The sequence below is a fragment of the Mobula birostris genome, chromosome 11 (assembly GCF_030028105.1).
Source record: "Mobula birostris isolate sMobBir1 chromosome 11, sMobBir1.hap1, whole genome shotgun sequence".
Classification (NCBI taxonomy): Eukaryota; Metazoa; Chordata; class Chondrichthyes; order Myliobatiformes; family Myliobatidae; genus Mobula; species Mobula birostris.
Genome location: NC_092380.1, coordinates 35,776,538 through 35,792,778, shown reverse-complemented (window position 1 = coordinate 35,792,778; position 16,241 = coordinate 35,776,538). Strand labels below are relative to the sequence as shown.

Here is a 16,241-nt window from a genome sequence, read left to right as displayed (position 1 = left end):
ATTCCATGTCCCATTCTCATTCTGACATGTCTATCCACGGCCTCCTCTACTGTAAAGATGAAGCCACACTCAGGTTGGAGGAATCACACCTTATATTCCGTCTGGGTAGCCTCCAACCTGATGCCATGAACATCAACTTCTCTAACTGCCGCTAATGCCCCACCTCCCCCTCGTACCCCATCCGTTATTTCTCTCACTCTCCTTCTTCTCCCTCTGTCCCTCTGACTATACCCCTCGCCCATCCTCTGGATTTCCCCCCCACCCCCTTGTCTTTCTCCCCGGGCCACCTGTCCCATGATCCTCTCATATCCCCTTTGCCAATCACCTGTCCAGCTCTTGGCTCCATCCCTCCCCCTCCTGTCTTCTCCTATCATTTTGGATCTCCCCCTCCCCCTCCCACTTTCAAATCTCTTACTAACTCTTCCTTCAGTTAGTCCTGACAAAGGGTCTTGGCCTGAAACGTTGGCAGTTATGTTAAGAACTTCCAAAAGACAATTGGACAGGTAGATTTATTAGGAAAGGTTTATGTGTGCCAAATGTGGGCCAATGGGAGATCTTGTTCAGCATGGACCAATGGGCCCAAAGGGCCAGTTTCCAAGATTATGACAATGAAAACACAAGGCCACTTGGCCCCTCATAACTGTGCCAGCTGAATAGAAGATGCCAATCTAATCACACTGTTTCTGCAGTTCAAGTGCGGTGAGTGGGTTCAGGCACCTCCCCCCACCCCACTTCTGATATAGAATCTGGATTGAAAGGATTCCTGCTAAAAGTCAGCATTCTATTTCCCCACCCCCTTCTCCTCCCACAGTGGTCCTCTGAGATCAAACATCACTGCCCCAACACTCCCATCATCCTCGTGGGTACCAAGCTGGACCTGAGGGATGACAAGGAAACGATAGAGAAGCTAAAGGAACGGAACATGGCCCCCATCAGCCGTGAGGAGGGCGAGCTGAAGGCGAAGGAGATTGGTATGTGGACTTTCACAGTGTGAGATTGTCTGACCATGAGCGGTGGCTTCTCTGGCCAATGTGTGGCCACTGGACATTGGTGGGAAAGCCTCTCCCTTTCCCCACCAATGCCAGCAGGCAATTGACAAATTTAATCCCGGCCAGAAGTCCAAGGATAGAGCAAGTCTGCCTCCTGGATCTGAAGCCAACCCATGCAGATGGATCTATAGGGATTATTTAATTTTATTATTGAAATACAGCACAGAATATATCACCCCCCTGACCCTTTGAGCCACACCACCCAGCATCCCCCGATTTAACCCTAGCCTAATTACGGGGCAATTTACAATGACCAGTTAACATCCCAACTGGTCCATCTTTGGACTGTGGGAAGAAACTAGAGCACCCAGAGGAAACTCACGCAGTCACAGGGAGAACATACAAACTCCTTACAGACAGCAGCAGGATATGAACCTGGGTCGCTGTACTGTAAAGCACTGGGCTAACCATTATGCTACCATGCCACCCCAGATAGGGTCAGGATTTTCGAGGTGCAGGAAGATGAGGGTATCATAGTGAGGGTCCCTCCAGTTCAATATTACTGAGTGGGCAACAGTGTGGAAGCTGATCCCTCTGCCTCTGCCCAGGGACCACATCGTCCCATCTGCCTCAGTTCCTTCAGTTGTGGGAGCACCATGCCCTGGACAAGATGCACCTGACCCCCAGGAGAAGGCCAGATGAAGGTGGCTGATCGGTTTGCAATGAGCCACTCCAATGTGATTCTTGGAATTTCTCCTGCCTATGCAGCCCACATGATGGGAATCGCTGGGCCCTATTGGGCTGAAGCAGGGTGAGGGAACCCAAGTTCCTCGGTGGTGAGATGGTTGTTGATGCAAACAGCATTATGGAAGCTTGCCTGTGACCTGGCATTCTGACAAAGCACTGAGGAAGTTCCACGCTCCAACTGCACCATTAGTTTCCCCTCTCATCCTCACCAAATCATCACCTCCCTCTGGTGTCTTTCCCCCTTCCCCTTCTCCATGGTCCACTCTTCTCTCCTCTCAGAGTCCTTCTTCTTCAGCCCTTTCCCTCTTCCACCTATCACCTCCCAGCTTCTCACCTCATTCCTCTCCAGCCACCTACCTTCCCCTCATCTGGTCTCACCCATCACCCCTTGTGCTCATTCCCCACTTCCCATCTTCTGATTCTGGCTTCTTCCCCCACCCCCCCTTTCCTTTCCAGTCCTGATGAAGCATCTTGGCCCAAAATGTCGACTGTTTATTCCCCTCCATAGATGCTGCCTGACCTGCTGAGTTCCTCCAGCATTTTGTGTGTGTTATCCCGGTGGTGGCCAGCCGTGTCTGGAAGCAAGGAAAAAGGGGCTCTTTCTGGGGGGTGAGGAGCTGGTGACCCACAACCAGACTTTGTCTCCTTTTCTCTGAATCCCTGCAGGAGCAGTGAAGTACGTTGAAAGCTCTGCCTCCAAGCAGGAAGGCCTGAAGACAATATTTGAGGAAGCAATTCGAGCGGTGATCCTCCAGCCCACGAAGAAGCGAAAGTTCCATTGCCGTATTCTGTAGACGGGTTATTGGGATATTATTGATGGGATAAGTCCTTGCCATTTTCAGAGATGTTGCTGAGCATAAAGTAGATCAAAACCAGTCAGAATCGTTGAGGTCAATGCCTCTTGGAGTGAATAGTGGAGGCGCAGACCTGTAATGATGTCAAACTGACCTGGTGTGCACATGGACTTGCACCAGCTCATCACCCAGTCTTCATCACTATGAAGAAACTTTGGATCTCTGAACCTTGGAACTTTGCTACCACAATGACTCTGTTGTCTCTACAGAAACCAGAGCTCTGTAAATGGGACAGTGTATACAAGCAATTCAGATTGTCCCAGAGCAGGAAAAGGGTGATTATGTATTGGACTTGCCACATGCTGGAAGCACCCTCACTGACCCTCATGTGAACTTCGCTCTGCTTTCTATTCTATTGCCTCAAATAATTCAATGTCCTGTTTGATTAAGTAAATCTGAGATACTAAATGCCAGTAATTGTGATCACAATATTATTGGTTTGTTTAAAGATTTTTAAAGAAAAATAAGATCAGCTCTATCACATGTACATTGAAACATACAGTGAAATGCTTCAGTTGTATCAAATCAAATGAGTGAGCACTGCGATGGGCAGCCTGCAAGTGACAACACACTTCCAGTGCCAACATAGCACACCCGCAATTCACTACCCCTAATGCGTATGTCTTTGGAATGTGGGAGGAAACCAGGGGATCCAGAGGAAACATACACAGTCATGGGAGCATACAAACTCCTTACAGGCAGCGGCACGAAATTAAACCTGGCCCGCTGGGTCTGTGATAGTGCTAGGCTAATCGCTATGCTACCACGCCACCCAAATGGTTGATTAATGTCAATCAGGGAAGGAGATCAGCAGGGCAAGAGGCCCCTCAGCAAATCCGAGAGAGACGGATCCTTCCCCGTCTGAATTGACACCAACAGCCAGAGGAAAGGTCCATTGTTACGTTTCGTAACTCCACAAACTAACTGAAAGGAAAACACAGGAGCTCGGAAGTGTGTCTCTTTAGTGAGCGTGCCCTTATGACGTAGTGATGTAATGACGTATGCCATTCTCATACTTTTACATACAACTCGTAGTGAATTATTTCAACAAAGAATGCTTAATCAAACAGTATATTTACAATATTACTGAAATATTAAATAGACAGCATTTCTTCCTGCTTAGTTATAAACTCCAACTCAATATAGAAAGCATTTCAACTTATATACATATACAGTTTACAGGTATGTATACATTATACTCTGTAATACAACTACTATGTAGACATGCACAGCATGGTATAGTTTAAGTTGTCCCATTCAGGCCTGAAGATTCATTGTAGAAGATTTCTTCTGGGATAAGAAAAGGTCTTTCCTGAAAGGCAGCGGTGTTGGGGGGGGGGGGGGGGGGGGGTTGCGTGCAGGTGCCACTCTGCTCGGCAGGTAAGGCTTGTGGCTGTGAAACAACCTCCTCTGTGCTGGTTGTAGGAGTTGACTCTGGGACTGTAGAAAGTGGTTCTGATAGCTCTGACCATTCTCTAACGATTGTCTTTGCTCTCCTCAGTTGATCAATGTGTTGTCTCCAGATGACATCAGTCACAATCTCCACTGTGTAGGAGAGTGGTCCAGTTCTGTCCTTAATTTTTCCAAGTACCCAGTTTTGATCACCTCTGTAGTCCCTTGCCAGGATTGTTTGTCCAGGAGTGAAACATCCACTCTCCTTTTTTGAGGTTCCCTCAATTTGTCTCAGCTGTTTGTCCTGAATACTCCTCCTGAGATTGGGCTTGAGGAGATCCAAGCGTGAACACTCAGGACGACCCAGGATCAGCATGGCTGGAGAGTTGTTGTTTGTGGAGTGTGCTGCATTGCGGTATGCAAGGTGGAAATTGGCGAGTTTCTGACTCAGGGTCAGTGTCAGTGTAGTGCGTTCTGCTGACATTGTACACAGAGCATTCTTCAGATTCTGGACTAAACTTTTTGCCAAGCCTGTTGTAGCTGGGTGGCATGGTGCAGATGTGATATGTCTTATTCCATTCATTTTCAGGAATTCTGAAATTGTTCCACAATAAACTGCTCCATTGTCACCGACTAAGTGTTCTGAAACACCAGTCCTCGGGAAGACTGGCAGAAAAAGTGGGATCTCCCAGTTGCCACCCAATTTAATTCCACTTCCCATTCGCACTCCGAATTGTCCATTCATGGCCTCCTCCACTGTTGTGATTAGGCCACACTTGGGTTGGAGGAACAACACCTTATATTCAGTTTGGGTAGCCTCCAACCTGATGGCATGAACATTGATTTCTCAAACTTCCGGTAATGCCCTCACCACCAACACCCGCCCCCACACACACTTCACCATTTCTCATCCCTTTTCCCTCTCTCACCTTTATCTCCTTGCCCACCCATCACCTCCCTCTGGTGCTCCTCTTGCCTTTTCTTTCTTCCATGGCCTTCTGTCCTCTTCTATCAGATTCTCCCTTCTCCGGCCTTGTAACTCTTTCACAAATCAACTTCCCAGCTTTTCACTTCATCCTTCTCCCTTCAGGTTTCACCTATGACCTTGTGTTTCTGTCTCTCCTCCCCCACTTTTAACTCTAATCTTCAGCTTTTTTCTCCAGTCCTGCCGAAGGTCTCGGCCCAAAACGTTGACTGTACTCTTTCCCAGGATGCTGCCTTGCCTGCAGAGTTTCTCCAGCATTTTGTGTGTATTACTACCTTGGAGGTCCTCAGCCTCTTTCCTAACTCTATATACCCTCTACATAGGACCTCTTCCCCTTTTCTGCCTATGTCATTGGTGCCAATATGCACCATAAACTCTTGCTCTTCCCCCTCCCCCTTGAGAATATCCTGCAGCCACTCTGATACATGCTTGACACTGGAACCCAGGAGGCAACACACCATGCTGACATCTCAAGGGGACAGATCAGATATGACATGGTAGGGAAGTCTAGGACAAGAGGCACAACTGCAGGATTCAAGGACGTCTATTTAGAACAGAGATGCAGAGAAATTACTTTACTCAGAGGGCGGCAAATCTGTGGAATTCATTGCCACGAGCGTCTGTGAAGGCCAAGTCATTGGGTGCATTTAAGACAGAGATAGATAGGTTCTTGATTTGCCAGGGCATCAATGGGTATAGGGAGAAGGCAGGGAAGTTGGGATGACTGAAATAATTGGATCAGCGATGACTGAATGACGGAGCAGACTCGATGGGCTGAATGACCTACGTCTGCTCCTATATCTTATGGTCCCTTTTGTGGCTACAGAATCTCCTGTCTGTCCCCTTAATTATTGAGTCCCCTATCACCACCTCACTGCTTGACTCCAGGAGATAAAATCTTAACCTATTCACCCTATCCATCTAATTCAGGTCTTCAATTTCCATCAACATCCGTGTAAGTGTTCTGCATTCTGTTATTGTTTTCCTTTTTGTACTACCTCAATCAACATATGTATGAAATGATCTGACTGTATGGTATGCAAACATAAGCTTTTCACTGCACTGCGTTACAGAAAAAACAATTCTAATTTCAATAAGTAAAGTCCTCCAAATCAGGCAATATCTTTTACACTCTCTCCAACACAACCAAATCCTTCCTATCAAAAGGTATGGTTTTGGAGTGGCCATTGCTGGACTGTACCAGTGATAGAATGGGATGGCTTTGGCTCAGCGAGAACAGGAAAAGGCACAGATAAGAAAAGGTAAGCTTTTTTTTAATACCAACTAGTCAGGACGGAATGCACTTCCTGTCAGATGTGGGAGTTCAGGATACCTGACAGTTTCCCTGATCTGCAGGAAGTGCACCCAACTTCAGCTCCTGACCAGCCCACTCAAGGAGTTGAAGCTGGAGCTGCATGTACTCGGGATCATCCAGAATGTTCTAGATGAGACTTTTGAAGAGGTGGTCACAACCTTTGGACAGCAGATGGGTGACCAGCAGGAGAGGTAAGGGGATTAAGAAGTCAGTGCAGGGGTCCCCTGTGGCCATTAGAACTTAGAGAGGTATACAAAATTATGTGGGGTATTGATAGGGTGAATACATGCAGGCTTTTTCCATTGTGGTAGGGTGAGACTAGAATTAGAGGTCATAGGTTTAGAGTGAAAGGTGAAATATTTAAGGAGAACTTGAGGGAGAAATTCTTCATTCATAGTTGGTGCGAGTGTGAAGTAGTGGTTGTGGGGTTCAATTGTAGCACTTAAGAGAAGTTTGTTTTGGTGCATGGATAAGAGAGGTATAGAGAGCTCTGGTCCAGGTGCATGTCTATAGAGCTAGAGAGAAAATTAAGCTGGAATGGAATAGATGGGCTGAAGGACCTGTTTCTGTCCCCTAGAGCTCTACGACTGATACTCTGCAAAGCGTAACATTTACAGAAAAAGTAGGCAATCTTGCACACATAACAGAAAGGGGTGGTAGAGAAGGGAGAAGGCGTGTATAAGAGAAAACAAAGAAGGTTAAGAAGGGCCGATAAGTGATGGGTGGACCAAGGATGGCTGAATATGGAAGAAGGAGCAGTTAGCACTGGTAGGTGTAGAAGAACCGGGGGTTGCTGGGCCAAGCAGCTCAGAGGGCTGGAAGGGCCTATTCCACACTGTACCTCAATAAATAATAAATACTGCCATAAATGAAATTGGAGCTGGTTTATTATTTTCACATGTACTGAGACAGAGTGAAAAGCTTGCATTCTGTTCACATAGCTCAATCTTTACACAGTGCATTGAGGTAGTACAAGGTAAATCTGTAACAGAATGCAGAATAAAGTGTAACAGCAAGTAAACAATAAGGTACAAGATGATAACAGGGTAGATTGTGAGATCAGGAGTCCATCTTCTCGTACTAGGAAGCCATTTAATAGTTTCATAACAGCAGCTGTCTATAATTGTCTACCGAAGCTGTTCTCGAGTCTATTGGTACGTTTCAGGGTTTTGTATCTTCTGCTCAAAGGAAGAGGGGAGAAAAGAGAATGTCGGGGGGTTGGGGGGGTGGTGTTGGTGTCTTTGATTACGTGAGCCGCTTTACTGCGGTGAAAAGTATAGACAGAGACGATAAGAGGTGAGGTTAAAGATCAAATATGGGTAAATGGGATTAGTGGATATAGATATTGTGGGTCTATGAGTCTGTGTCCATGCCTTCCAACTTTGTCAGACCGTTTTCTCCAGCAGCTTAAAGGCATGAAGCCCTTATCATACCGATGGTGCTGTAAAGCATTATTCTTTCTTTTCTTTTCAAATCTTTTTATTGTTATATTATACAGGAAAAATAACATGAGTACATTGAAGTAACAACACTTACAATGCCTCAAAAAAGACATTATCTTAAAAATTGAAAAAAAATTTTGTGATGACAAAAAAAACCTACTAAGCAGAAAAGTGAGAAAAAAAAGCATTATTCTAACCACTAAGCAACCATGCTTTTCCAATGTTACCGTGCTGCACCACGTACACACATACAAATGCTATCATGCAGCCATCTTGAAGGGAATGAAAGGGAGAATCAGGTTGGATTAACATAAGACCATAAGACAAAGGAGCAGAAGTAGGCCATTCGGCCCATCGAGTCTGCTCCGCCATTTTATCATGAGCTGATCCATTTTATCCTATTTAGTCCCACTGCCCCGCCTTCTCACCATAACCTTTGATGCCCTGGCTACTCAGATACCTATCAATCTCTGCCTTAAAGACACCCAATGACTTGGCCTCCACTGCTGCCCGTGGCAACAAATTCCATAGATTCACCACCCTCTGACTAAAAAATTTTTTTCGCATTTCTGTTCTGAAAGGGCGCCCTTCAATCCTGAAGTCATGCCCTCTCGTACTAGACTCCCCCATCATGGGAAACAACTTTGCCACATCCACTCTGTCCCTGCCTTTTAGCATTCGAAATGTTTCTATGAGGTCTCCCCTCATTCTTCTAAACTCCAAGGAATACAGTCCAAGAGTGGACAAACGTTCCTCATATGTTAACCCTCTCATTCCCGGAATCATTCTAGTGAATCTTCTCTGTACCCTCTCCAACGTCAACACATCCTTTCTTAAATAAGGAGACCAAAACTGCCCACAGTACTCCAAGTGAGGTCTCACCAGTGCCTTATAGAGCCTCAACATCACATCCCTGCTCCTATACTTTATTCCTCTAGAAATGAATGCCAACATTACAGTCGCCTTCTTCACTACCGACTCAACCTGGAGGTTAACTTTAAGGGAATCCTGTACGAGGACTCCCAAGTCCCGTTGCATCTCAGAACTTTGAATTCTTTCCCCATTTAAATAATAGTCTGCCCGTTTATTTTTTCTGCCAAAGTGCATAACCATACACTTTCCAACATTGTACTTCATTTGCCACTTCTCTGCCCATTCTTCCAATCTATCCAAGTCTCTCTGCAGACTCTCCGTTTCCTCAGCACTACCGGCCCCTCCACCTATCTTCGTATCGTCAGCAAACTTAGCCACAAAGCCCTCTATTCCATAATCCAAATCGTTGATGTACAATGTAAAAAGAAGCGGCCCCAACACTGATCCCTGTGGAACACCACTGGTAACCGGCAGCCAACCAGAATAGGATCCCTTCATTCCCACTCTCTGTTTCCTGCCAATCAGCCAACGCTCTATCCACATATGTAACTTTCCTGTAATTCCATGGGCTCTTATCTTGTTAAGCAGCCTCATGTGTGGCACCTTGTCAAAGGCCTTCTGAAAATCCAAATATACAACATCCACTGTATCTCCCTTGTCTAGCCTACTGGTAATTTCCTCAAAAAATTGTAATAGGTTTGTCAGGCAGGATTTTCCTTTAAGGAATCCATGCTGAGTTCTGCCTATCTTGTCATATGCCTCCAGGTACTCTGTAACCTCATCCTTGACAATCGACTCCAACAACTTCCCAACCACCGACGTCAAGCTAACAGGTCTATAATTTCCTTTTTGCTTCCTTGTCCCCTTCTTAAATAGCGGAGTGACATTTGCAATCTTCCAGTCCTCCGGAACCATGCCAGAATCTATCGACTTTTGAAAGATCATCGCTAATGCCTCCGCAATCTTCACAGCTACTTCCTTCAGAACATGAGGGTGCATTCCATCTGGTCCAGGAGATTTATCTACCTTTAGCCTATTCAGCTTCCTGAGTACTTTCTCTGTTGTAATTGTGACTGCGCACTCTTCTCTTCTCTGCCACCCTTGAGTGTCCGGTATCCTGCTGTCTTCCTCAGTGAAGACTGATGCAAAATACTTGTTCAGTTCCTCTGCCATCTCCTCATCTCCCATTACAATTTCTCCAGTATCATTTTCTATCGGTCCTATATCTACTCTCACCTGTCTTTTACTCTTTATATACTTGAAAAAGCTTTTAGTATCCTCTTCGATATTATTTGCTAGTTTCCTTTCATAGTTAATCTTTTCTCTCTTAATGACCTTCTTGGTTTCCTTTTGTAAGGTTTTAAAGACTTCCCAATCCTCTGTCTTCCCACTAATTTTTGCTTCCTTGTATGCCCTCTCCTTAGCTTTAACTTTGGCTTTGACTTCTCTTGTCAACCACGGTTGCATCCTTTTTCCACTCGAAAATTTCTTCTTTTTTGGAATATACCTGTCTTGCACATTCCTCATTTCTCGCATAAACTCCAGCCACTGCTGCTCTGCCGTCTTTCCCGCCAGTGTCTCTTTCCAGTCAACTTTGGCCAGTTCCTCTCTCATGCCACTGTAGTTTCCTTTACTCCACTGAAGCACCGACACATCAGATTTCGGCTTCTCTTTTTCTAATTTCACAGTGAACTCAATCATGTTATGATCACTGCCTCCTAAGGGTTCCTTCACCTCAATCTCTCCAATCACCTCCGGTTCATTACACAATACCCAATCCAGTACAGCCGATCCCCTAGTGGGCTCAACAATAAGCTGTTCTAAAAAGCCATCTCGCAGACATTCTACAAATTCCCTCTCTTGAGATCCAGTGCCGACCTGATTTTTCCAATCTACTCGCATGTTAAAATCCCCCACAATTATCATAACACTGCCCTTCTGACAAGCCTTTCCTATTTCCAGTTGTAATTTGCAGTCCACATCCCTGCAGCTGTTTGGAAGCCTATAAATAACTGCCATCTGGGTCCTTTTACCCCTGCTATTCCTTAGCTCAACCCATAAAGATTCTGCACCTTCCGATCCTATATCACCTCTTTCTAATGATTTAATATCATTTCTTAGCAATAAAGCCACACCTCCCCCTCTGCCTACCTTCCTATCCTTCCGATGCACCGTGTATCCTTGGACATTCAGCTCCCAGAGACATGCATCCTTTAGCCAGGTCTCAGTGATGGCCACAATATCATACCTTCCAATCTGTAGCTGTACAACAAGATCATCCACCTTATTTCTTATGCTGCGTGCATTTAAGTACAACACCTTAACATAGGATTGGAGTAAATGGATACTGGGTTAGCACAGACTCAGTGGGCTGAAGGGCCTGCTTACATATTGTTTGATTCCATAACTGTGGAAAACATCTCCCAGCACCAGTTCCAACACATGACCAGCAGAGGTCAGTGTAGTCTTCAGCAAGAGTTTAGCAGAGCACGGAAGGTGCTGGTTTTATTCTACCTTGTCATACCTTGTCCTGGTTGAACAAGAAATCTTAGATTCATTCTACAGTACTGTATTTGTCAATGTGGAGAGGACAGCGAATTTGCAAATACCGAGGGAGCAAAGGATGTTGGGAATGGCAAGGGTGGAATGCCCCGCGAAGGGTGTGGCAGTGCTTGGCAGGGAGTAAGGGGGTGGCATGGGTGCAGATACATGCAGCCTGAGACACCAGGCTCAGTCATTTGATTCTAAACAATTGGTTTATTGATTATTACAGAATGTCTCTTTAGTGCTTCCTGCTCCCTTCCCTCTCACACTTTCCCTCCCCTTTCCCTAACCATGCCTCTCCCTCTCCCTGCCCCCTTCCCACTATCTTTATCCTCACTCACATACATCATGAGATTAGTTTTTTATGTGGCAGCATTACAGTGTAAACATAATGTTACTACTGTACAGTGCGAAAGTGTTAGGCACCCTAGCTATATATACAAAATGCTGGAGGAACTCAGCAGGTTAGGCAGCGTCCATGAAAATGAACAAGCAATCAAAGTTTCAGAGTCCTGAAGAAGGGTCCCGGCCTGAAACATCAACTGTTTGTTCATTTCCATGAATCCTGCCTGACCGACTGAGTTCCTCCAGAATTTTGTATGTGTGTTGCTTTGGATTTCCAGCATCTGCAAAATTTCCTGTGTTTATGATTAGCTATATATATATATGTGTGTGTGTGTGCCTGTATATGCCTAAGACTTTTGCACAGTACTGTATATAATAGTATGTGAATGGCATACATCATTATGCCACCACATCATATTTGTGCACCTCACTATAGTAAAAACTAAACATACATGTTATCCCCAGCTCCATGTTTTTCTTTCAATTAGTTTTATGTTCTGGAATTACAAAATATAACAGTAGCAACAAGGTAGTTTAAAAGTGAACCTGAGAAGACTGCCTACCTGTTGAAACACAGCACATTTTTCTCTTTGCAAGAGAGAGTCAGAGATGTTTGAATTTAAAAGAAACACAGCATGTATGTTTTTCTTTGGAAGTGCAGTGAGACAATTGAATATTTTAAAAAGGCAGAAAACAGGTCAAATTCACAGATTGATAAACAGTGAGAACCAGACGATAATGATAATAATTTTTAAAAAACAGGAAAGTATGGCTACATCAGAAAAATAGATTGCACAACAGATTACAGGATATTGCATATTGAGTGAATTGAACAGTATTTTGAAGCAAATGAAACAGCCAATGCAAAGTGAGTGCCAGTTTTGTTGAGCACAATAGTGGAAAGGCATACAATTTGTTTAGAATTTTGACTGCTCCAACCAAACCAGCCAAAATGAGTTTTGTTGTATCATGAAAGTACTGTAATGCAGGAACATTTAGAACCAAAGCCATTGTTGATTGCAGAATGCTTGAGGTTTCAAAGGCGGGATCAAAAAGAAGGAGCTTACATGGTTGAATTGAAGAGATTTTCTGAGAATTTACAGTTCAGTGATGGGCTTAATGATGCACTAAGAGATCATTTAGTTTATGGAATCTTGCAAGAAAGCATTCAAAAACAGCTTCTAACTGAAGCACAACTCACATTCAAAAAAGCTGTAGAAATCGTTGCATCAATGGAAACAACAGATAAAACTGCAACGGAGTTGCAATCAGGAGTGAAAATGAGTTTGAACAAAGTTGCAATGTCTAAACAAAAAGCTGCCTGGCTGAGAAAATTGTGTTATCGTTGTGGCAGGGGCTCATATATTTCAGAACTATGTATGTTTAAAGGTGAAACTCGCAGAAAATGCAACAAAGTAGGACACATACAAAGAACATGTTGGGCAGACAGAAATAAATGGATTGCACAGGGAAAAGAAATCGATAAAAACTCAAGTTGCAGTTTCAAAAGGAGCATGCTGTTGAAAAATCTGATAATGATTAGTGACATAGGACTGGGTAACATTACTCCTGTGCGAATGACATTTGTAGCAGTGAAATACAACAACGAACAAGGCACATTAGGCTTGTATATGATTAAAAACAGGAGGGTCGACATTCTGGGGCTGTTATTGACTGAGACAACTACAACTTCATTGGAGATACATCCACCATTTGCATGCCACGTCCCCTGCAACTGAAAGTAAATTAAGAAAAGTACTGGATGATGCCACAGCAGAGTCAATGATGGCACTGTAAAACATAAATATATCAAGGGTAAAACAGTGTTAAATGAAAATGCCACACCCAAATTTTACAAAGGCCATCCAGTTCCTTATCTGTGATAAAGTATCCAGTGAGCTACTGTAGATGACATGGAAGCTGAAGAAATTGGTTTCATGGTTGTGTGGAGCCCATTAGATCAATGACCTCTGCCCAGGATAAGGGATTTCTTTGCAAAACTTTCTGAAGGAAAACACTTCAGCAAAGTGGACTTAGCTGAGGCCTATCTACAGATGGAGATGGAAGAAGACTCCAAAGTGTTTCTCACCATAAACACTCATAAACTATAATGGGCTTATTTTTGCAGTAGCATTAGCATCTGCACCTGCACTCTGGCAGAAAGCCATGGACCAGGTACTACAAGGCTGCCCAGGCACTCAGTGTTACCTAGATGACATCATTGTTACTGGTGAGGATGACAAGGAACATCTCCAAAATGCAAAGGTTATGTTAAAAAGATTGGAAGATGATGGAGTCAGAGCACAGTGCAACAAGTGTAAATTTTTTAAACCAAGCATCACTAACTGTGGTTACACCATGGAGGCACAAGGATTACACAAATATACTGAGAAAATTCACACAGAGGTAGATGTGCCAAGGCCAAAATACATGCTGCAGATACAAATCTTTTAAGGATTTGTCAATTAATGTAACAGATTCCCGACAAACGTGGCTGCGGTGCTCCACCCTGTGAGCTCGTTACTACAGATCAGGAAGGAATGGCAATGGACAAAGCACGGAGAGACTCTATTGTATTTTCCCACCTTCGTTTCTGATACCCTTAGCTACAGGCAAACAGTGGTGCATTAATAACCAGAGAAAGCGTGGAGTGGGCCCTTCTGGCCCTTCGAGCCACACTGCTCCAGCAGCTCCGAACAGCCCCGATATAACCCTGACCTAATCGCTGGACAATGTTCAGTGACCAGTTAAGCTGCTCAGTATGGTACCAGCACAGAGTGGGCCCTTCTGGCCCTTCAAGCACGGCTCCAGCAACTCCCGACATTCCCACTACTGTCTGTAAGTAGTTTGTACGTTCTCCCTTGACCTCTGGGTTTCCTTTTGGCGCTCCGGTTTCCTCCCACAGTACAAAGACGTACTGGTCGGTAGGTTAATTGCTCATTGTAAATTGTCCTGTGAGTAGGCTGGGGTTAAATCGGGATTTGCTGGGTGGCATGGCTGAAAAGCTGGAAAGGCCCACTCTGCACTGCATCTCGATAAGTAAATAAGTAACCTCAAGCTAACTCTAACCTAATCACCAGACAATTTACAATGACCAACTAACCTGCTGGGTAGGTCATTGGACCTTGGGCAGAAACCTGAGGACCCTGAAAGACCACACAGTCCACGGGGAGAACTTACAGAGACTCCTTACAGAACATGCCAGGATGGAACTCTGAATTCCTCATGGAGCATGCCAGGATCGAACTCTGAATTCCTTACAGAGCATGTCAGGATCGAACTCCAGACTCCAAAGCCCAGAGCTGTAATAGTGTCACATTAACCGATACACTATCGTACAATCTAGTACAATGTTTGATATCATGATTGACCAGCTTGGAAACATCCAGGATCATGGAAAATGTCAAGTACCAAAAATCAAGAAGATATACAAACTGTGAAGGAAAAATATTTGCTAGGACATATGGAGTAAATTCTCCACACTTCCTCAAAAAATGATCAACAGCCTGAGATCTTCAGAGTCAACGTCAAGTTCATTCAACAGCCTTTCTCTCAATGTCCACAAAACGAAAGAGGTGCTCATTGACTGAAGGAAGGGGCAGAGGGTGATGTACTTACTCTGTCCACATCAACGATGTTGAGGTTCAGAGGATCGCAAGCTTCAAGTTCCGAGGTGTGAACATTGTTTATCAATCAAATTACTTCCATTAGGGAGAGTATAGCTACAGATACTGGTAACCTCTGCAGTCAACCTTGTAAAAAGATGGCAACTATGTCAAAATTTACAAGTATTTCCAATTCAGAACTCTATAAGATTGTACCAAAGAATAAACAGTCTACTTGCTGTCTCAATCCTGTCCTGACTACACTTTTTAAAGACTCTTTTAATCGTGTTAGGAAAATTATTAACACTTTCCTTGAAGCTGAACTTTTTCCAGATGCCTTCAAAACTGCGGCTACCAAAGCCCTGCTTAAAAAACCAAACCTTGACAGTGAGGCACCAGCTAACTACAGGCCTGTATCTGATCCTCCCTTCCTGGGCAAGATTGTCGAGAAAGTCACTTTCAACCAACTCAACAAGTCTCTGGATGAGAACAATAGTGTAGAAAAGTTTCAGTTGGGGCTTTAAGAAAACCACAGCACAGAGACCACCCTCTCCAAAATTGTCCGAGACCTTAGGCTCAGCACTGATGTGAACAGCATCTCAGTTCTAATTCTTCCAGATTGAAGTGCTACCTTCAATACAATTGACCACAACATTCTAGATCGCCTTGAGAACTGGGCTGGCCTCTGGTAGTGCTCTTGTAATACCCTGGTTAAGGTTTCCATGGCTATGCTGTGGGGTAGTTTATATTAGCAGTTTTCTGTAAAAGCAGTGTGCCATGCTGGAAAGCATGAATAACAGTGCTTAGATAATATGAGAAAGCAGAGACTGGTAAAGAGTTTAAATGGTACAGCGGCTGATACAGTGGAATGCTCAAGGCAGAAAACTCATTAGCCATGTCAGCTAATTACCTGCAAGCTCTGGAAGATGCTTTTGGCACTGCTGGAAATTCCGCCGATCTTAGGAGGAAGGAGAGAAGGTGTCTGCCTACCTTTTCAGGTTGGAGAAACTGCTGCATTGTTTGTGCTATAAAGGGGGGGCCTCCACTGTCTGTGAGAAATTGCTCGAGGGTGGAGCAAGTTGTGAATGGCAGGCTGTCACATGACATGATTGCTCTACGTATTTGAATGACCCACAAGATGCGCTCTCCT

At 44.4% G+C, this 16,241-nt stretch overlaps 1 protein-coding gene across 1 annotated transcript in view; it reads left to right on the top strand.

The window, feature by feature from the left end:
* The window catches only part of LOC140205481 (ras-related C3 botulinum toxin substrate 1-like), a 70,918-nt gene extending 67,922 nt beyond the window's left edge, over positions 1-2,996 (top strand). Inside the window, exons 5-6 of the mRNA XM_072273090.1 lie at positions 812-971; positions 2,403-2,996. Of these exons, the coding sequence (XP_072129191.1) occupies positions 812-971; positions 2,403-2,530 (288 nt within the window). The 3' untranslated portion in view covers positions 2,531-2,996. The remainder of the gene's footprint in view (positions 1-811; positions 972-2,402) is intronic.
* The last annotated feature ends 13,245 nt before the right edge of the window (positions 2,997-16,241 follow it).